Here is a 14,644-nt window from a genome sequence, read left to right on the forward strand (position 1 = left end):
ATGGGCGGTTAAGATTCCACAACAAGAACCATAGCCTTGCGTCTTATCCCTGGCACTGGAGTATGGCCAACGGTGATGCAGAAAGCCCAGCCAAGAGACTAACGTGCTTAATTAATGAACACTTACCTTAAATTGGCAAACGTGAAATGGCAAACTCGGACTTCAATTCCATTTGCGCAAAAGACACGTGCAAGAAACTATTGAAATAGCGCAGGTATCTGTATGCCAGGATAATGTCTGACTCCTTCAGAGAAAAGTTGTAACACGGGTGGCTGACCGGTCATCGCCTAAAGGCAAGACAATGAACCCCATACGTGTTGTCAATGCACTTACCCGTCGGCAGGCTGGGATTCCCTTTCCGATTACCGTACTGGGTATTTTTGCATCACCGATGGCTCTATACTACTAACAGCACTGGGGACGAGAAGTTTGCCCCTGCCACTTGAGCCTTCTACCGCCCTATTAGGCCAATGCTCCGCGAATCCAACGTTCTCTAGCTTCCCCATGGCCGAGAGCATAGTGGCGGAGTCCACCTTGAGGCTGCCCGAACATCCCGAGTTGGCAACTACACTCGGTGTCATGACTAGTGAGTCGGGAACTGGTCCCGTTCAAAAAGACGTAGAGGATAAGGTTTTCGGTTGTATGTGCCAACGCGCTGCGGATAGGCCACTCTTTGTTCATCCACAGCCGCAAGCTCCACGGATCATGAATCGACCGGGGCACAGCCCAGCTTAGCGTGATGGATACTTGCTTGGCCTGCTTGGGTGACAAGGAGCAAGTGGGGATGAATGCTGGCCGTCTCCGGACACATCCCAGTATTTCCCTCCCCGCTCGGCCAGTCATCGTTTCAAGTCCGTGACTTACATGTCTTCTACGAGGATTTCAAATCCGGAAGCACGCCCAAATGCCCACATAGCCTCGACGAGGAAGTGTGTGCGAGACGCAAGAATGGGGTGATAAGACAACCTAGCCCACCGGCAGATCAATGAGAAGTCCATATACTCCAAGTAGAACATGCAGAAGCCATAGAACGTGACTATTAGTGCAGGACGCAACGGGGTCCGTGGTTTTGCGGGCTTATACCGTAGGTGGTTGCTAAGCGTGGCCTGCTAGGGAATAACAGGCCCAGACACAAGGCTGTCAGTTAGCAAGCAGCCGATAGACTGAAGCCATCGATGTACAGGCACACAGTCTTGTCTATGCGAACCGGGCTATGATCATGACCAAGTTTCTACCAAGCGCCAGGTTCATCGCAGGCCTCCCTATGTAGCCAATACGACCACGATAGGGCTATCCCAAGACCAGGTGTCGTCCGGTATTGAACACACTGTGCGCTGGTACGATGCACTTAACATAATATGGGCTGAACTACTGCCTCTCGTGGCAACTAGGACCACGAGGTCATCTCTTCACGTGGCATACAGGAGAAAATGCACAACGTCCGTTTCCCTAAGCCCGTCGTTCTTTGCGCTTGGACCTGCGTATTGTTCAAGATTCTCTCACCGGTCTCCACACACAGGGGTTCTCGGCCCCACAGGTTCGTGCAAGACCTGGGGCTTGCTGGGCTGCCTTGCTTGCGATTATCTCATGAAACCGTGCGCGGCGTGTGGTCCCGCTGTCAAGATATCAGCCGAGCGCGCCAGTGTCAGGGCTTCTTGCAGTAGTGCGCAAGGCACGACGACAAGCATTCCCTTCTAGTTGTAGGCGTCGAGTGAGGTTGGTCTAGGCTCTCTTATCCATGGCGACAAATCCCCAATCCAGACTTGTTGTCAAGTGTTTAGCTTATACGTGATACCAATTCCGAAAAGCCGATTCATGTTTCATTTGGATTGATTCACAGTGGTGTTACGAGTAGTAGTTGCGTCCATTAGTCGTTGGAGGCCTGACGTATGATGTCAGTCTCCATGATACCGAAACCGTTGCGGACGGTTACATCTAGGGTTGCATCCGAACGCTGCTCGAGCAGATCATGACATTCCGGGGTCCACCCAGATCTCCATTAACACCCTGTGTGTCTTCGGGGTTTTACATAGGATGACCCCTGGTCAACCGCCCGTTCGCCCGCATGTGAACGGACCCGGCGACCTGGGCTGGATCATTTGTGTACTCGATGGCTTGGTGGGCTTTCCTCGAGTCCCACGAAACTGATCTCCATGTGGTTTATATTCCTTGTCTTCTGCAACTGTCCGAGCACTCAACGCCTCCGCACTGAAGAAGGTGGAATCATGATCAAATATTACCTCGATCCCGCGGTACTTATGACTGGCCCATCGCGCCACGTAACCTAAGGGAGCTATCACGTCGTGATAGATCTTTCAAGAGAATTCATCCTGCAGCCCAACAGCCCGCCACAATGGACGTACCGCCAGGATTTCCGAACGTCCCACTGGATCATGGCAACCGGAGTGGGCTGATGGTAGCTATTGACATCGTTTGTATTGCGCTTCCGACGCTGGCGACCGCCCTTCGATTTTATGCGCGACAGTTCATCATCCGCCAAGTCGGCGTTGATGACTGGATAGCCCTTGTCGCTCTAGTAAGGCAATCATCGTCCCAACGAGCAAAGCATGCACTCGCAGTGGCTGATATATATCTTCCCAGGCTTCGGTCATAGTTCTCGCAGCTATACAAATCACGCACACTCATTTTGGCCTCGGTCATCACATCTGGGATGTCATTACAGTACCCGGTCTCTTTGCGGACTTCATGAAGGTGGGTTGCCTCGCTGCTTCTCCCCTTTTGGATCATCATGTTCAATCACAAAGCATATTGAGAGCTATCGCTGACGTAAGGAAATCTGACAGTATTTTGTTCTCGCGAATGTTCTATACAACGTTGGGTTGCTGTTTATCAAACTGACGTTCTTCTTCCAATACTGGAGGATAATGTTACAAGTCGACGTCTACCGCAAAGTTTACGCCGGCATCATGGCCTTGGTTGTTATGTGGACAGTTGCCCAGATATTTGTGATGATATTTATCTGCGGCGGAGGACAGAACATCATGAACAAGAGCTGCGATCCGATAGCGCCCACTTATGTCAACGCTATCGGAAATATGGTGACGGATGTGATCATATTATTACTTCCCATGCCAATGATATTTCGTTTAAAGTTGCGGCGATCGCAGAAATGGGGCCTTGCCGCCATGTTTGGCCTCGGGTTCTTGTAAGTGCGATAACACCTTTGTTTTATCCGACGGAGCTGACATCAGTGGGATTACAGTACTTGCCTTATTTCGATCCTGCGTCTGGTCTACTTAAACGTGGTCTCGACCGACTTCACATTCGATGCAGTAACACTCAGTTCATGGTCTATGGCAGAGCTAGCCGTTGGACTAATCTGCGCCTGTCTTCCATCTCTTCGCGCTTTGCTCGTCCACTGGTTCCCCACCTTCATGGGCACCGAGCTATCGTCGAGATACAACAGGCAAGGCTATCAGAGGTCATCGGACCCGAAACAAAAGAAGTCTGTGTCAGGACATTCCCGGTCCAATGCAACCGGCACAACCAGTCAGACCGACCTCTGCGTCGATGATGATATTGAGCTCGAATCAGGCGTTCGATCTGCATCGGGACCAGACTTGGACAAGGATCTGCCAGGAGCGCCACCCAAGGCACATATCGACAGCCAATTGGAGCGAGCTCCTCAAGAGGTCGGAAGTCATTAAAAGATAAGCTAATCATGAGTTATGAGTACACACGAAGAATATATATCTTAGATCAAATACTACTATACCCCTCAATTTAAGGTCCTTAGTGACTTGTACACAAGATGTATGCGTCAAGATGTGAGGGGCGATATAGATGGAATAGTTTGATTAATTAACTAGAAGGGATAGAACAGAGTGGTACACCTGGAAATGTAGACATATATGTAGTTAATAGAGTGGCTGGTGAGCTGTAATGTAAGTGGCTGGTCCACTATTCCAACAGTATGGAGCCGATATACTCAGCCTGAGCACAGCTTTCGGTTTACGATAAGATACCGTAGTTGATGTAGAGTAGGTTGCTCATGTGTATCCTTGTTCTACCATTTAAGCCTTGAGAAGACCACCGACGACTTCCATACACCGATCTCACTCTTCCCAGTGGCCCACATGGTTGGCGCTCTCAAGAGTTACCTATTTAACCTTGGGGATAGCCTCCAACCATGGGGCCATACACAAGTCCGTGTTGTCATCATATCTTCCATTGGCGATTAATGTCAGAGTCTTAATGTTGTGGACCTGAATATAGAGTATAGAGAAGAAAGTACAAGAGATTCTCCACAACACTCGCGCAATTGACGTGAATCAATTCGATCATAGCTCAACTAAAATTCTACCGGCCATCAGTAGATCCGACAGTACATGAGAAATATTAGCCACTAAAATCATTATAAAGAATAAGCTTTTTACCTGAGGATCGTGCACTCATTGGCTCCTGCAGGTTTGTCCTCATCACATCTCATAGCCGCGCCAAAATCGCATTACCAGAGATATCTCGCTGTTTTGGCTCCGATTCCATCTTAGTCTCTTACGGCAGGCTCACGCGGGGATTTTGGATGATTCTCGAAACATTGGGGACCTTGTTGCGAGCTTCTAGTATATCCCTGCTCTTCTGGTTATTCGAACCTCAAAGCACACCAACCACCCCTGAAACAGCAAACTGGGGTATCCTGGGTTTTGCTGTGGTTGTCATTTTAGTCTTATGCAGCACTTTGTTCACATTAGGCGTGTTATCGAGGGCGCCGTCGAGATAGCTTGAGCCCCTAGGCTAGCAGCTTCCAGGCTTGCGTTATACATGTCCAGAAATTAAATGAAGCCCAATCACGATTTGGCGGAAAATGATCTGATAGTGCATGGAAGATCTAAATAACGAACTATCCCCTTTCCTTTGTGAACAGATAGGACTACGACCATCCCTCCGACCACTAAGCCCATAAGCATCAGCTGCAAGGGCAACTCAAATTTGTATACCACAAACATGTACTTTCCCGTATCACTGACTTTTCGTCTGAGGTCATAGCACTTGTTTGCTGTACGGTGACGCTTTCGGATGAAGAGGCTTGGTTTCTTAGAGTTTGTACAATGATTATACACGAATATTCTCGCGGCATCTCGGCCACACCGGTTTGTCTAAATTTTACAGTCTAACAACGTACAAGCTGGCCCTCTCCATCTCGCCGAGCACGCCGCTGCCAGCCAGCGTCCACTTTTCGCTGACGTTCTTCTCGTCGACCCTCATCCGCAGGACGCCGCTGGCTGCCCAGTACTCCATCAGGGCGCGTGCCTCGGGCTTCGAAACGCCCTTGACGTTGAACACACTGACGCCCTTCAGGGCGTCAAACACGCGGTCGTCGTACTTTCTGTAGAAAGGGTCGCGGGCCGGGATCTCGGTACCCGCCTGGGCCGCAGCAGCCTGTTCGAGGGCCATGTCCACGGAGGGTAGCTTGGGGCAGTTACCCTTGGTCATGACACCGGTGATAGCGGCACCGTTGGGGAACTGGGTCTTGCCGCCGAGAGCGTCGGCAAACAACCTGAGCAGAGCCAGGTCGTGGCAGTGGATCAGCTCGAACGCTGGGTTGCGGTAGTCGCTGACGCGCATCATGTGGCTCAGACCGTCGAGGTTGAACATGATGGGCGGGCGTCCGGGCAGGAGGAGCTCCTGCCAGAGGGCGTGGAAGGTGGGCCATGCGAAGTCGGGCTCCTTGGTGGCATTGGCGAGGGCGGCTAGCGACATGCTGCGCGGTACGGAGAAGGGAAGATGTATGTGCTCAAGTCCGACCTGTAGCTTGGAGAGAATGTCCTTGTTGGCACTGTAGATGGCCTGCATGAGCTTGAGGATGTAGGTCGGGTGGGAGAACATCTCCGACTTGGGAATTGGGGAGTAATCGGTATGCGCCGTCGAAAGCTCCTGGGCTAAGAGATGTGCATCAGTACGGCGTATGCGAGTAGGGGGTGGAGGCCGGGGCGGTCTCACCTTCAGGGATGTTGATAACCACCCACTTGTTCAGGAGGCCGGCGGACAGCACCTGCAGTCCCAGAATACTCTTTCCGCTGCCCCTCTCGCCGGTGATTACTGTTCTCACCGTCTGCTTCTTCTGGACCTTGTCCGTCATGTCCTTGATGAGGTCGACCGTCTCCTGGCGGACGAGCATGTGCGGGCTTCTGAACAGCCCCCAGTTCTGGGTGGGCTTGAAGGCCTCGACGGTCCTCAGCTGGTCGATCAGGGCGTCAGGAAGGCCGACGATCTTGCCGGCGGCGGCAGGGTCGACGAGGGTGGCAGCGGTCACCTGGGCAAGCCCAGGGACCTCGAGGGCGTTGTCGTTGCTCAGTTGTATGCGCTTCCGGAAGGCCTTGCGCTCGCCGGGGAGGACGGGCTTGCCGGGGTCCTGCTTCTTCTTCCGGCCCAGCACCAGCTTCTTTCCGGTGCGAACATGGCTCGACAGGCCGCCGCCTTCCTTCTTGGCGAGACGAGCGGAGGTGCTGAAAGTCGCCGTGGTGACGGGCACGGCCAAGGACGAGGACGTGGACGTGGGCGCCAGGAGGCGCTGGGACGGCCGGGCCAAACAGCGCCAGCAATTGGGAGCGGCCATTGCTGCTGCTGCCGGTCACTGTGTGTGCGTGTGTGTGTCTCTCTCTCTCCCCAATTGGAGGTCTCGGGTCGGTCGTTCTCGTTTCTCGTGTCGCCTCTCGTCTCGCGTATTCGCTCGCTCGCTCGAAGCCCAAAGCCAAAGCTGCTGCGGATCACAATCGCGCCCTGGTCGCTGGTCGCTGGTCGCTGGTCGCGGGTCGCGGGTCCCAAAATTTAGGAGCTGGCATCGGCGTCGGCCAAAGCTCTGCTCCGACGCGGCGCCGGCTTCCACTCCACCACTTATCGATAGCGGGGGATCCGCCCAAAATTTCTGGGACGCAGCGATAACGAGACAGTCCATCGCAATTCTGGGGGACTTTTTTTTTTCTGCCGCCCTTCTGCAGTGAACAACCTGCACCGGGCTTTGATTTCCACTCGTCACAACGAACCGTCAGGGATTCCTTCTGCACCATCTCCATAAGGTTTCAAGGAACGGCCACCCCTTCATTACAACACTCGGCAAAAGGGTCGTTCGGCGCATCGCCAGTAATACACAGATACACCCCGCCAAGATGGCTCCCGCCCCCAAGCTCGACATCACGGTCGACAAGCCGACGCCCTACACCTTCGACCTGGGCCTGCTGCTGGCCAACGACCCGAACCCGCTGCCGGCGGCCGACCCGGCGGTGCCGCAGGAGGAGCGGCTGAGCGCCGTGGCCCGCGACGGCGCCCAGGCGCTGGTCAACCAGCTGCTGAGCACGCTGCCGCTGCAGTCGACCCAGGCCGGCGTGCTGCTGGACCTGCCGCCGCCCGCCACCGCCCTGCCGCGCGAGAAGCCGCTGCCCCCGGCCAAGGAGCAGACCAAGTGGGAGAAGTTCGCCGCCAAGAAGGGCATCAAGCCCAAGACGCGCGAGCAGCGCCGCGCCAAGGCCACCCAGTTCAACGAGGCCACGGGCGAGTGGGAGAAGACCTGGGGCTACAAGGGCAAGCGCAAGGAGGGCGTCATCCCCGACGACTGGGTCGTCGAGGTCAACGAGAACGGCGACAAGCTGGACGACAAGAAGAGCGGCGCCGCGGCCAAGAAGAGGAGGAAGGCCTGAGGAGGAGGAGGACTACTTCTGGTCAAGGTGGGAGAAGCACAGGGATGGCGATGAGCATGGACCACGTAATCAATCGGAGTCTCGTGGGCGAGGGGGAGAAGGAGAAGGAAGAACACCACTGGCCCGTATGGGACCACGATGCTGCATTTACGGCGTTATGCGAACGAATCAAAGGGTTCCTGGCAGGCGTTTCGGGAGTTTTCTCATCACACATCTACGGGGGGCAGCGAAAAGTGGTATTTTATACTCGACGACGATTCCGCATCGTCTTGCTGCTCATGTTACTGGCGAGGCCCAAGGCTTCGTCTTTGCCTATAGTACAGTTGCAAATGAAGCGCTTTTATCGGTTCCCCTCATCATCTCGGTACGGCCAAGAGCCTTCGATGCCTATATTTCACTCTGCACTTGTCAGGCCGCACGCTTCCCAAAGAAGAGCCCTTGGGCGTCCATTCGCACGCATGTCCCGTGCTCAAATCTCGCTTCCCTACTCCTCTTGCCCGTCACAACATCCCATCGCGTACCCAAGGGGTTTAGATAGACCGAAAATAAGGGTGCAAATGACCTGGGATCCAAGACATCCGTTCGCTTCAGTAGAGCAAAGGGTAAGGCTATCCCCACTATCTCAAGAGGGAATACCGTAGAAACGTAGGGAAAGCCAGCTGCAAAGGTAAGGCTGTCAACCACGTCGCTATCCTCGTCGCTCGGAAGGCGGCATGCCCAAGCGAATCCAGACCGAGTCCCTCGGAAAGTCTGGAACTACCAACAGCGTTACCAGTTGGTTCAAGCTGTTGGATTGAGAAAGGAGGTATTCGGCAACGGAAATTCAAGTATCGCTCCTCTCGAACGAGATAATTGCTCAGCCCATCAGCTACTGCTTGTGTATTTATATGTCGGCTTGACGTAGTTTCTTCACAGGAGACAGTCGAAGATGCGTTATATCCAGTGGCCGAGAATAACCAAACTCGGTAGGCATCCAACAAAGTGAGGTAGGCCGAGCAGTGCATCATCCACGACACAGGCTGTGTTTCTTCGGCCACTAAGGCCCAGCGGCTCAAATCATCTCAAGGCCCTTCCAACATTTGACCACGGAACGAGGACAATTCAGTCGCCGCTGCACCGGCCACATCCGACATCTCCAAACCCCAGCTCGGGGGTCATAATAATATATCGTCGCAAGAACAAAAGAAAAATGTGCAGGTATCGTCATCCAGGGGCATCATGTCGTGAACAAGGAAAATCAGAGACCATTGCCGGATGAAATGCCAATTATGCTCGAACATCAAACGCTAACTTCCGGCGCACGGGGGTATTATGCCTCGATGGTACATGGAAAGAAACCAGGAAGGGGCCGTTTCGATGGAGCCCAGGACTCATGCTGACCAGCGTGAATCCTTGCACTCGGCTAGATCAATGCCCAGCGCGAGCTATGGCCACAGCTCGGATAGCGTGGAAGAAAGGGTTTCTTGCTTAGCCTCGCGGTACTGTGACGTTATAGTAAATTTCGTGTACGTCGCTTGTTTGATTTTAAGGGCCGCAGACCAGACCTCTCCTAGAAGCCAAGCGGTGAAAGCGGCTTGATGGGCGAGAGTGGTCGCAACTCCCCAGCCCTGCCAGACGTTTCCTGACCCGCGACTGTAAGACCTGCCGGGATCGAGTTGACGCTGCCGTTCTGCGCCGTGGACTTCTTTCTTAACTTGCCATTCTGCTGCTGGTCGTAACTCTGAGCCGTGCCTTGCGTGGCAGCATGTTGGGAACTGTCAGAAGATGAGAGATATCGATCGTCTATGTGAGGTTCTGTCCTGCTTCGGCCGAGCGGTGCGTTACCATTGCCATTGCCGTTGCCGTCGCCGTTGCCATGCCTGCCGCCATTGGAAGCCTGAGGTTCCTGAGGAGGCTCGACAACACCAGCCGCGAGTGTGGAGGGGGGTGTCTGGTGCAAGAGTGCGTACTCTTCCTCGATGAACTGTGATTCGCTTCTGCAACCCTTCCAGCAGTCTCTCCACTCACAGACGAGGAACTTGAAGCAGAAAGCGTCAATCTTGAGACATGGCTGGAAGCAGATGCACAAGTTCCTATAGTCCATTCTATTCTTCGCAGAGTGGGCTAAAAGCAAACTCAGGTGGCAAGTGATAGCAAACAGCAGATAGTAGTTGTATGGCGGCAGGTTGGACAGTTCCTCGATGAGTAGTTGCGGGACGGTCTCGGAATCCTTGCATTCACGGGCGATGCGTTCCTGGGCTGCCTTGGGGAAGAGTTCGTCAGGAAGCTCGCGAAGCCAAGCCTTGAGCATTGAGCCTATGATATTGATATCATACAGGTCCTCTTGCGCAAAAAGGTCGACGTCGTATTCTAAGAAATCAAGATTAGTTCACAGCCACGCTACACACAACTTAAACCCATCTAATAGATCATGAGTAATGGCAACTCACCCTCATCGAACTTTCTCTGCCATTTCTTGACCTGCGGTCCACTTCCGGGAACTCGGTACAACCCCTCAACATCGCTACCCTTGTAGTTGAGATAGTCGATAGCGCGCCACGGAAAAGCTGGCATCCAGAACTCGGTCTTATCTCGAGCCTCTTCAAGCTTTTTGGAAATGCGCGTCTTTCGAACTTGTTCAATCAAAGGCAGGTTCAGTACCTTCAGCTGATAATGTTCATCGTCAACCACGTGCTCGCGTTCGGTAGTGCTGCCGCTTCGACCTGACTTATTGCCGAAGATTCGACTCGAGAACATGTCTGCAGCTCGTGAGCCTGAGCTCTTTAAGTTGCCAAAGAAGGTAGAGCCGCTGCTATCCTTGAAAGATGATGGATGACTGCGATTTTGACTCTGGGTGTGATCTTTATCGGGTCGCGTTTCTTTGTTTGGTCTGTCGCGGTGTACAGCCCGGTCTGCCGAGTGATTACGAGTTGAGGAGTCCATCATATGTCTGAAAGAACGGTCATTGACCTGGCCGTCTTTGTCGATCGGCGCAGTTTTCAGAGGCTGCTGTCCGGTGTAGACATGTGCACGCTCTGGCTCCTGGATCCTCACTTCCGGATTTGTCTCCTTCGGACTGGGGCTCTCCCGCTCCTTCATCGACCTGGTCCTATTGAGAAGAGTGAACGGCTTCGGCTTGCCCCTTTTCAAAGTTGACGAGTCGTAGTCGCCGCTTGCCAACGAGACGTCTGATCGCGAGGGTTGCGCCATTGTGTTAGGCTGGGCGGACTGCAGCTCGTTCGAATGGTCTATAGTTCAGAGAAGAATAAGAATGTCAGCGTCCTTGATTAAACCACCCCATGTGGGAGTGTGTACTGGACAACGGGCGAACGAAAAGGCCCATTGAGTCCTTGTGGACCATACGAGTACGTACCTGAATGTTTCGACGTCTTGGTCGATCCGCGGTCAGAGGCGATTTGCGGATCCTGGCCTCGGGACATGGCCTCACCACTGCCGGTGGCGTTGCTCGAGTTTGAGTGCTGGCTCGGGTCGCGCTTACGGTGGTAGTCGCGAGTGTGCTCCCGCTGGTGCTGGGCGCCTTTGGAGGACTTGAAGTTGAAAAAGCGACTGGCGCTCCGTGAATGTTTCTCTTCCTCCCGGCCGGATCCAGGCTGCTGCGCAGAGTGCTGGTGAGACCCCGCGCCTTCTCGTGCCGCCCGGGTAGTCGGTGCCGTCGCCGGTGGAGGCTCGACGGGCGGTCTTGACGAGGTCGAGGTCGGGTTGTGCTGGTCTTGCGTGCCCTGGTGTTGGGCCTCGCCGGAGGGGTAATGGTAGAACTGTTGATCGTAGCTCTCCTCGAGAGGACCAGCCTTGTAGTCGAAATGGGGATACTCTGGCGACTGCTGGGCGGCGAATTTGGACTGCAGATGCGACGGGCTCTGGGCATGTGATGTCTGGACCTGCCTGGGATCACCCTTCTTCGACGTAGTATTGAACTTGCTGAACGGGGACCGGGGCGAGCGAGGTGACTTGGATGAGGTCGGGGTTGGGATGACTTGCAGAGAAGTTTCAATGCTGGCTTCGGCGACGTGAGGGCTGCGGTGGCCCTGGCTGGCCGGGACACTGGATTTCTGGGTAGGAGAGGTGACAGCGGCAGGAGAAACAGGACCAGAGCCGTTGCTGCTGACGGGGCCGCTGCCAACGTGCGGACGAGAATGGGGGCTGGCCAGGGACAGCGGCTCAGGAGCGTGCTTGCGACCCATTGTTGCTGCCGGGCGTCTGGGACAGCGGAGACGGTACTTCGCTCAGCGCGGAGCGGGCGGGTGAATCGTGTGCTTGACAAGGCTTGGGAATGTACTGTGTCATTCCGGGACGTCAGCCCTCGTTTTGGTTACCTGGCGCGACGGTGTCCAGGACAGTGTCCAGTCTGCGTCTCTGGCATGCAGCGCAGGGCAATACTCCCGAACCCCGGTAAGTAAAAGCCAAGGGCAGTCAGAACCCCAGGGACAATATCCGGGCCCGTCCTGATTCGTGCTTCGCCGCAGGAGGACAGACTCGACCGCCGCCGACAAATCGTGCGTGTGAGTGTGTGTGTGTGTGTGTGTGGGAGACGTGTATCAGGTAGCGGGTGTCAAGGGTGGGAGGATTAAACAGCTGGAAATAGGCAGATTGGTGAATCTGCGACACGAGCACAGGGACAGCCAGGAGTCGCACCGGCGGCCTTAGCATTCGGCGATTGGAGACGGATACAGGATAACAGGGGGGGCCACCTGATTGCGCACATACACGCAGAGTACGGCTGAAGGACACACACCACACACGGGGGCCATCAGGGACCAGAGATGGCCACGACCGGGAGTTGGGGTTGGGCTGCGCGCGACGAAGTGTAGCAACGACGGGAGACACAGCAGACTGGTCCCTTTCGCAAGCCCCCTCGGAGGAGGCGACAGCACCCGCAGTCCAACTTACGACTTGCTTTAGTCTCGTCTCCAGGGCCCAGGGCCCCGGGGTCAGGCCTGGCGGAGTAGCTAGGTAGGTACAATGACACAGGCAGAGAGGACAGGACTTCTTGGCCAGACGAGGTACCGCCCTACGCACTGGTTTGGCTCCAAGCTCAAGCGCCCAAGTGGGTTTCGGGGGGTGGGCATGCATGGAGGGAGAGCGCTCCCACAGAACCTACCCAATTGGAAACGACATCTACGAACTTAGAGTCTATATATCGCGCCTTAGCGCTCTAGGACAGACTTGACATCTCCCAAGTACATGGTATGCCCGATTGCTGTTTGGGTATGGTATTTTCTGCTTCTGAATGTACATATCAGTCACGTAGGTAAATGCATGCACCAGAAGGACCTCGAGTCTGCGAGGTTTGGTCTACGGTTCACTATGTTCCCTATAGAACAGGGATATACCGCAGATTGGAACTTGCAAGCCCTGAAAAGAACAGCAACCCGCACAAGACCCTGACAGTGGGCAGTCTTCGAAACCCATAACACTGGAGGAGATGAACGACGGCCTGAAAAAGTCTGTGGTTATATTTCCTCAAAAAAAAAAAAAAAAAAAAAAAAAAAGAGTGCTGCTATGAATGACGTACGATTAGTGAGTGCATGCTGGCGCAACGAGAGCTACTTCACCTCCATGATGACATGGGTCGAGGCTCTACTGTGTATGTGGTTACAGTCTCCGGACTTGATTCCAAGCCGATGTTGATTGACATGGATGCCATGGTAGCCACAGTGCTGTCTGCAAATATGGCTTGCCGTAGATCCCGCCCCCGAGAGGCCTTACAATACAGTAAATTGCAGATTGCAGATGAGGCGGATGGCGTGTTCAATTTGGGAATATTGCGGGTTGCGCGTCTGGCTGCCCCCAGTGAATGGTTCTCCGCCCTCGCGGCTGAGCATCGCTGGGCTGGAGCCCATAGCTCACCAACGCAGAGCAATTTCTTCTCAGGAAAGACATGAAGGCCGAGCTATTCCGACTCCAAGTGTACTCTGGAAGCTGGTTGGGGGCCACAGAGGACAGAGGGATACCAATCCGCCTCTTGCTGTCCGTACTATGAATGTACTGTGCAGAGCGGTTGTTCTGGACTCGTGGGAACACCTCTCGGTTACCGTTCTTGGCAATCAGGAACGGTCTGACGGTGCCCGCGGCAAGGCCAGATTGAGACGAAACGCATTTTTCTGAAACATCAAATCCAGCGGCCGACCCCTGTCGAGTCCCATGTGCCCCCTGCGTGCCCTGGCATGCCGGCCCAAAGCGCTGGAGCTTGCTTGCTGGCCTGCGAATTGCGGGGCAGGCTTCCCCCTCAGTGTGCCTGAGAATCAGGCCACGGACCACACAGATGTCACTGCAGTCGGGTGCCCCAGCGGGCCTGGTCAAGCGCTCTTGGAGGAGCATTTTGGCTGCGCTGCAACATGACATGCTGGCTTGGTTGACTTGGTTGAGAGTGAGATGTTGTTTCAAGCGCCCGAGTGAGTTTGATGTTCTCGAATGATGCGGCCGAGGAGCACCCATCCTCCCCCATAAGCCTACATCTGGCTTGCTCTAGTCCCATCTTGCCATCGAGCCGCCGAATAAGCTCGTGATCCCCGTTGCCTGTCACCTGAGAAGGAAGCTTTGCTATGACGCTGACGTGTGGCCCCTGAAAAGAAGCCTCGTGTTTGTGAAATGTCTTGCTTCAACCTTAGGCATGTCTGAGCCAGTCAGGCGGGTTCGGCCGTTCGCAGCGGAAAACGGGATCATGAGCACAATCATCTTCGGTGATGTGATGGCACGGATAGTGCCGACAAAGCACTCGATGTCTGCGTTGACTCAGCTGGCACATATCGCCAAGTATCAGGTCTGCGCTGGGGCATGGTTGTTCACCTCAGTGTGTTTGTTATCTTGCACGTGAGATGTCAGGGGACGGCGAGGGGGGCTGGTTACTGGAATGGTTCAACGTAGAGAGCCTTGCTAACAAGGCTGAGCGTAGGGATGGATATCTTTACAGTCCGGTGACTTTCAAACGCTGATTTGTTGATGCGGTGTAAGATCAAATTCGAGGCCGTAAGGATACCAAGGTCACAGAT

The 14,644-nt window shown here is 54.4% G+C and overlaps 5 protein-coding genes across 5 annotated transcripts; 2 read left to right on the forward strand and 3 right to left on the reverse strand.

The window, feature by feature from the left end:
* Window positions 1-2,353: 2,353 nt before the first annotated feature.
* Window positions 2,354-3,668, forward strand: JN550_003345 (uncharacterized protein; the record flags this gene model as incomplete). The annotated part of the gene is made up of 4 exons (XM_049314739.1): window positions 2,354-2,536; window positions 2,602-2,712; window positions 2,805-3,166; window positions 3,224-3,668. The coding sequence occupies 4 exons, from the start codon at window positions 2,354-2,356 to the stop codon at window positions 3,666-3,668; spliced, it is 1,101 nt and encodes a 366-aa protein (XP_049174536.1).
* Window positions 3,669-5,124: 1,456 nt separating this feature from the next.
* JN550_003346 (uncharacterized protein) lies at window positions 5,125-6,577 on the reverse strand (the record flags this gene model as incomplete). The annotated part of the gene is made up of 2 exons (XM_049314740.1): window positions 5,125-5,900; window positions 5,962-6,577. 2 exons carry the CDS (start codon window positions 6,575-6,577, stop codon window positions 5,125-5,127), a joined length of 1,392 nt encoding a protein of 463 aa, XP_049174537.1.
* A 550-nt stretch (window positions 6,578-7,127) lies between these two features.
* JN550_003347 (uncharacterized protein) lies at window positions 7,128-7,709 on the forward strand (the record flags this gene model as incomplete). Its single annotated transcript, XM_049314741.1, has 1 exon — window positions 7,128-7,709. A coding segment is annotated over one exon (582 nt), but the record flags the coding sequence as incomplete, so codon positions are not given.
* Window positions 7,710-9,204: 1,495 nt separating this feature from the next.
* JN550_003348 (uncharacterized protein) lies at window positions 9,205-11,836 on the reverse strand (the record flags this gene model as incomplete). Its single annotated transcript, XM_049314742.1, has 3 exons — window positions 9,205-10,004; window positions 10,085-10,882; window positions 11,008-11,836. The coding sequence occupies 3 exons, from the start codon at window positions 11,834-11,836 to the stop codon at window positions 9,205-9,207; spliced, it is 2,427 nt and encodes an 808-aa protein (XP_049174539.1).
* Window positions 11,837-13,403: 1,567 nt separating this feature from the next.
* Window positions 13,404-13,973, reverse strand: JN550_003349 (uncharacterized protein; the record flags this gene model as incomplete). The annotated part of the gene is made up of 1 exon (XM_049314743.1): window positions 13,404-13,973. One exon carries the CDS (start codon window positions 13,971-13,973, stop codon window positions 13,404-13,406), a length of 570 nt encoding a protein of 189 aa, XP_049174540.1.
* Between the last annotated feature and the right edge of the window lie 671 nt (window positions 13,974-14,644).

The sequence above is a fragment of the Neoarthrinium moseri genome, assembly GCF_022829205.1.
Source record: "Neoarthrinium moseri strain CBS 164.80 chromosome Unknown scaffold8_Wmoseri_CBS_16480, whole genome shotgun sequence".
NCBI classification, from domain to species: Eukaryota; Fungi; Ascomycota; class Sordariomycetes; order Amphisphaeriales; family Apiosporaceae; genus Neoarthrinium; species Neoarthrinium moseri.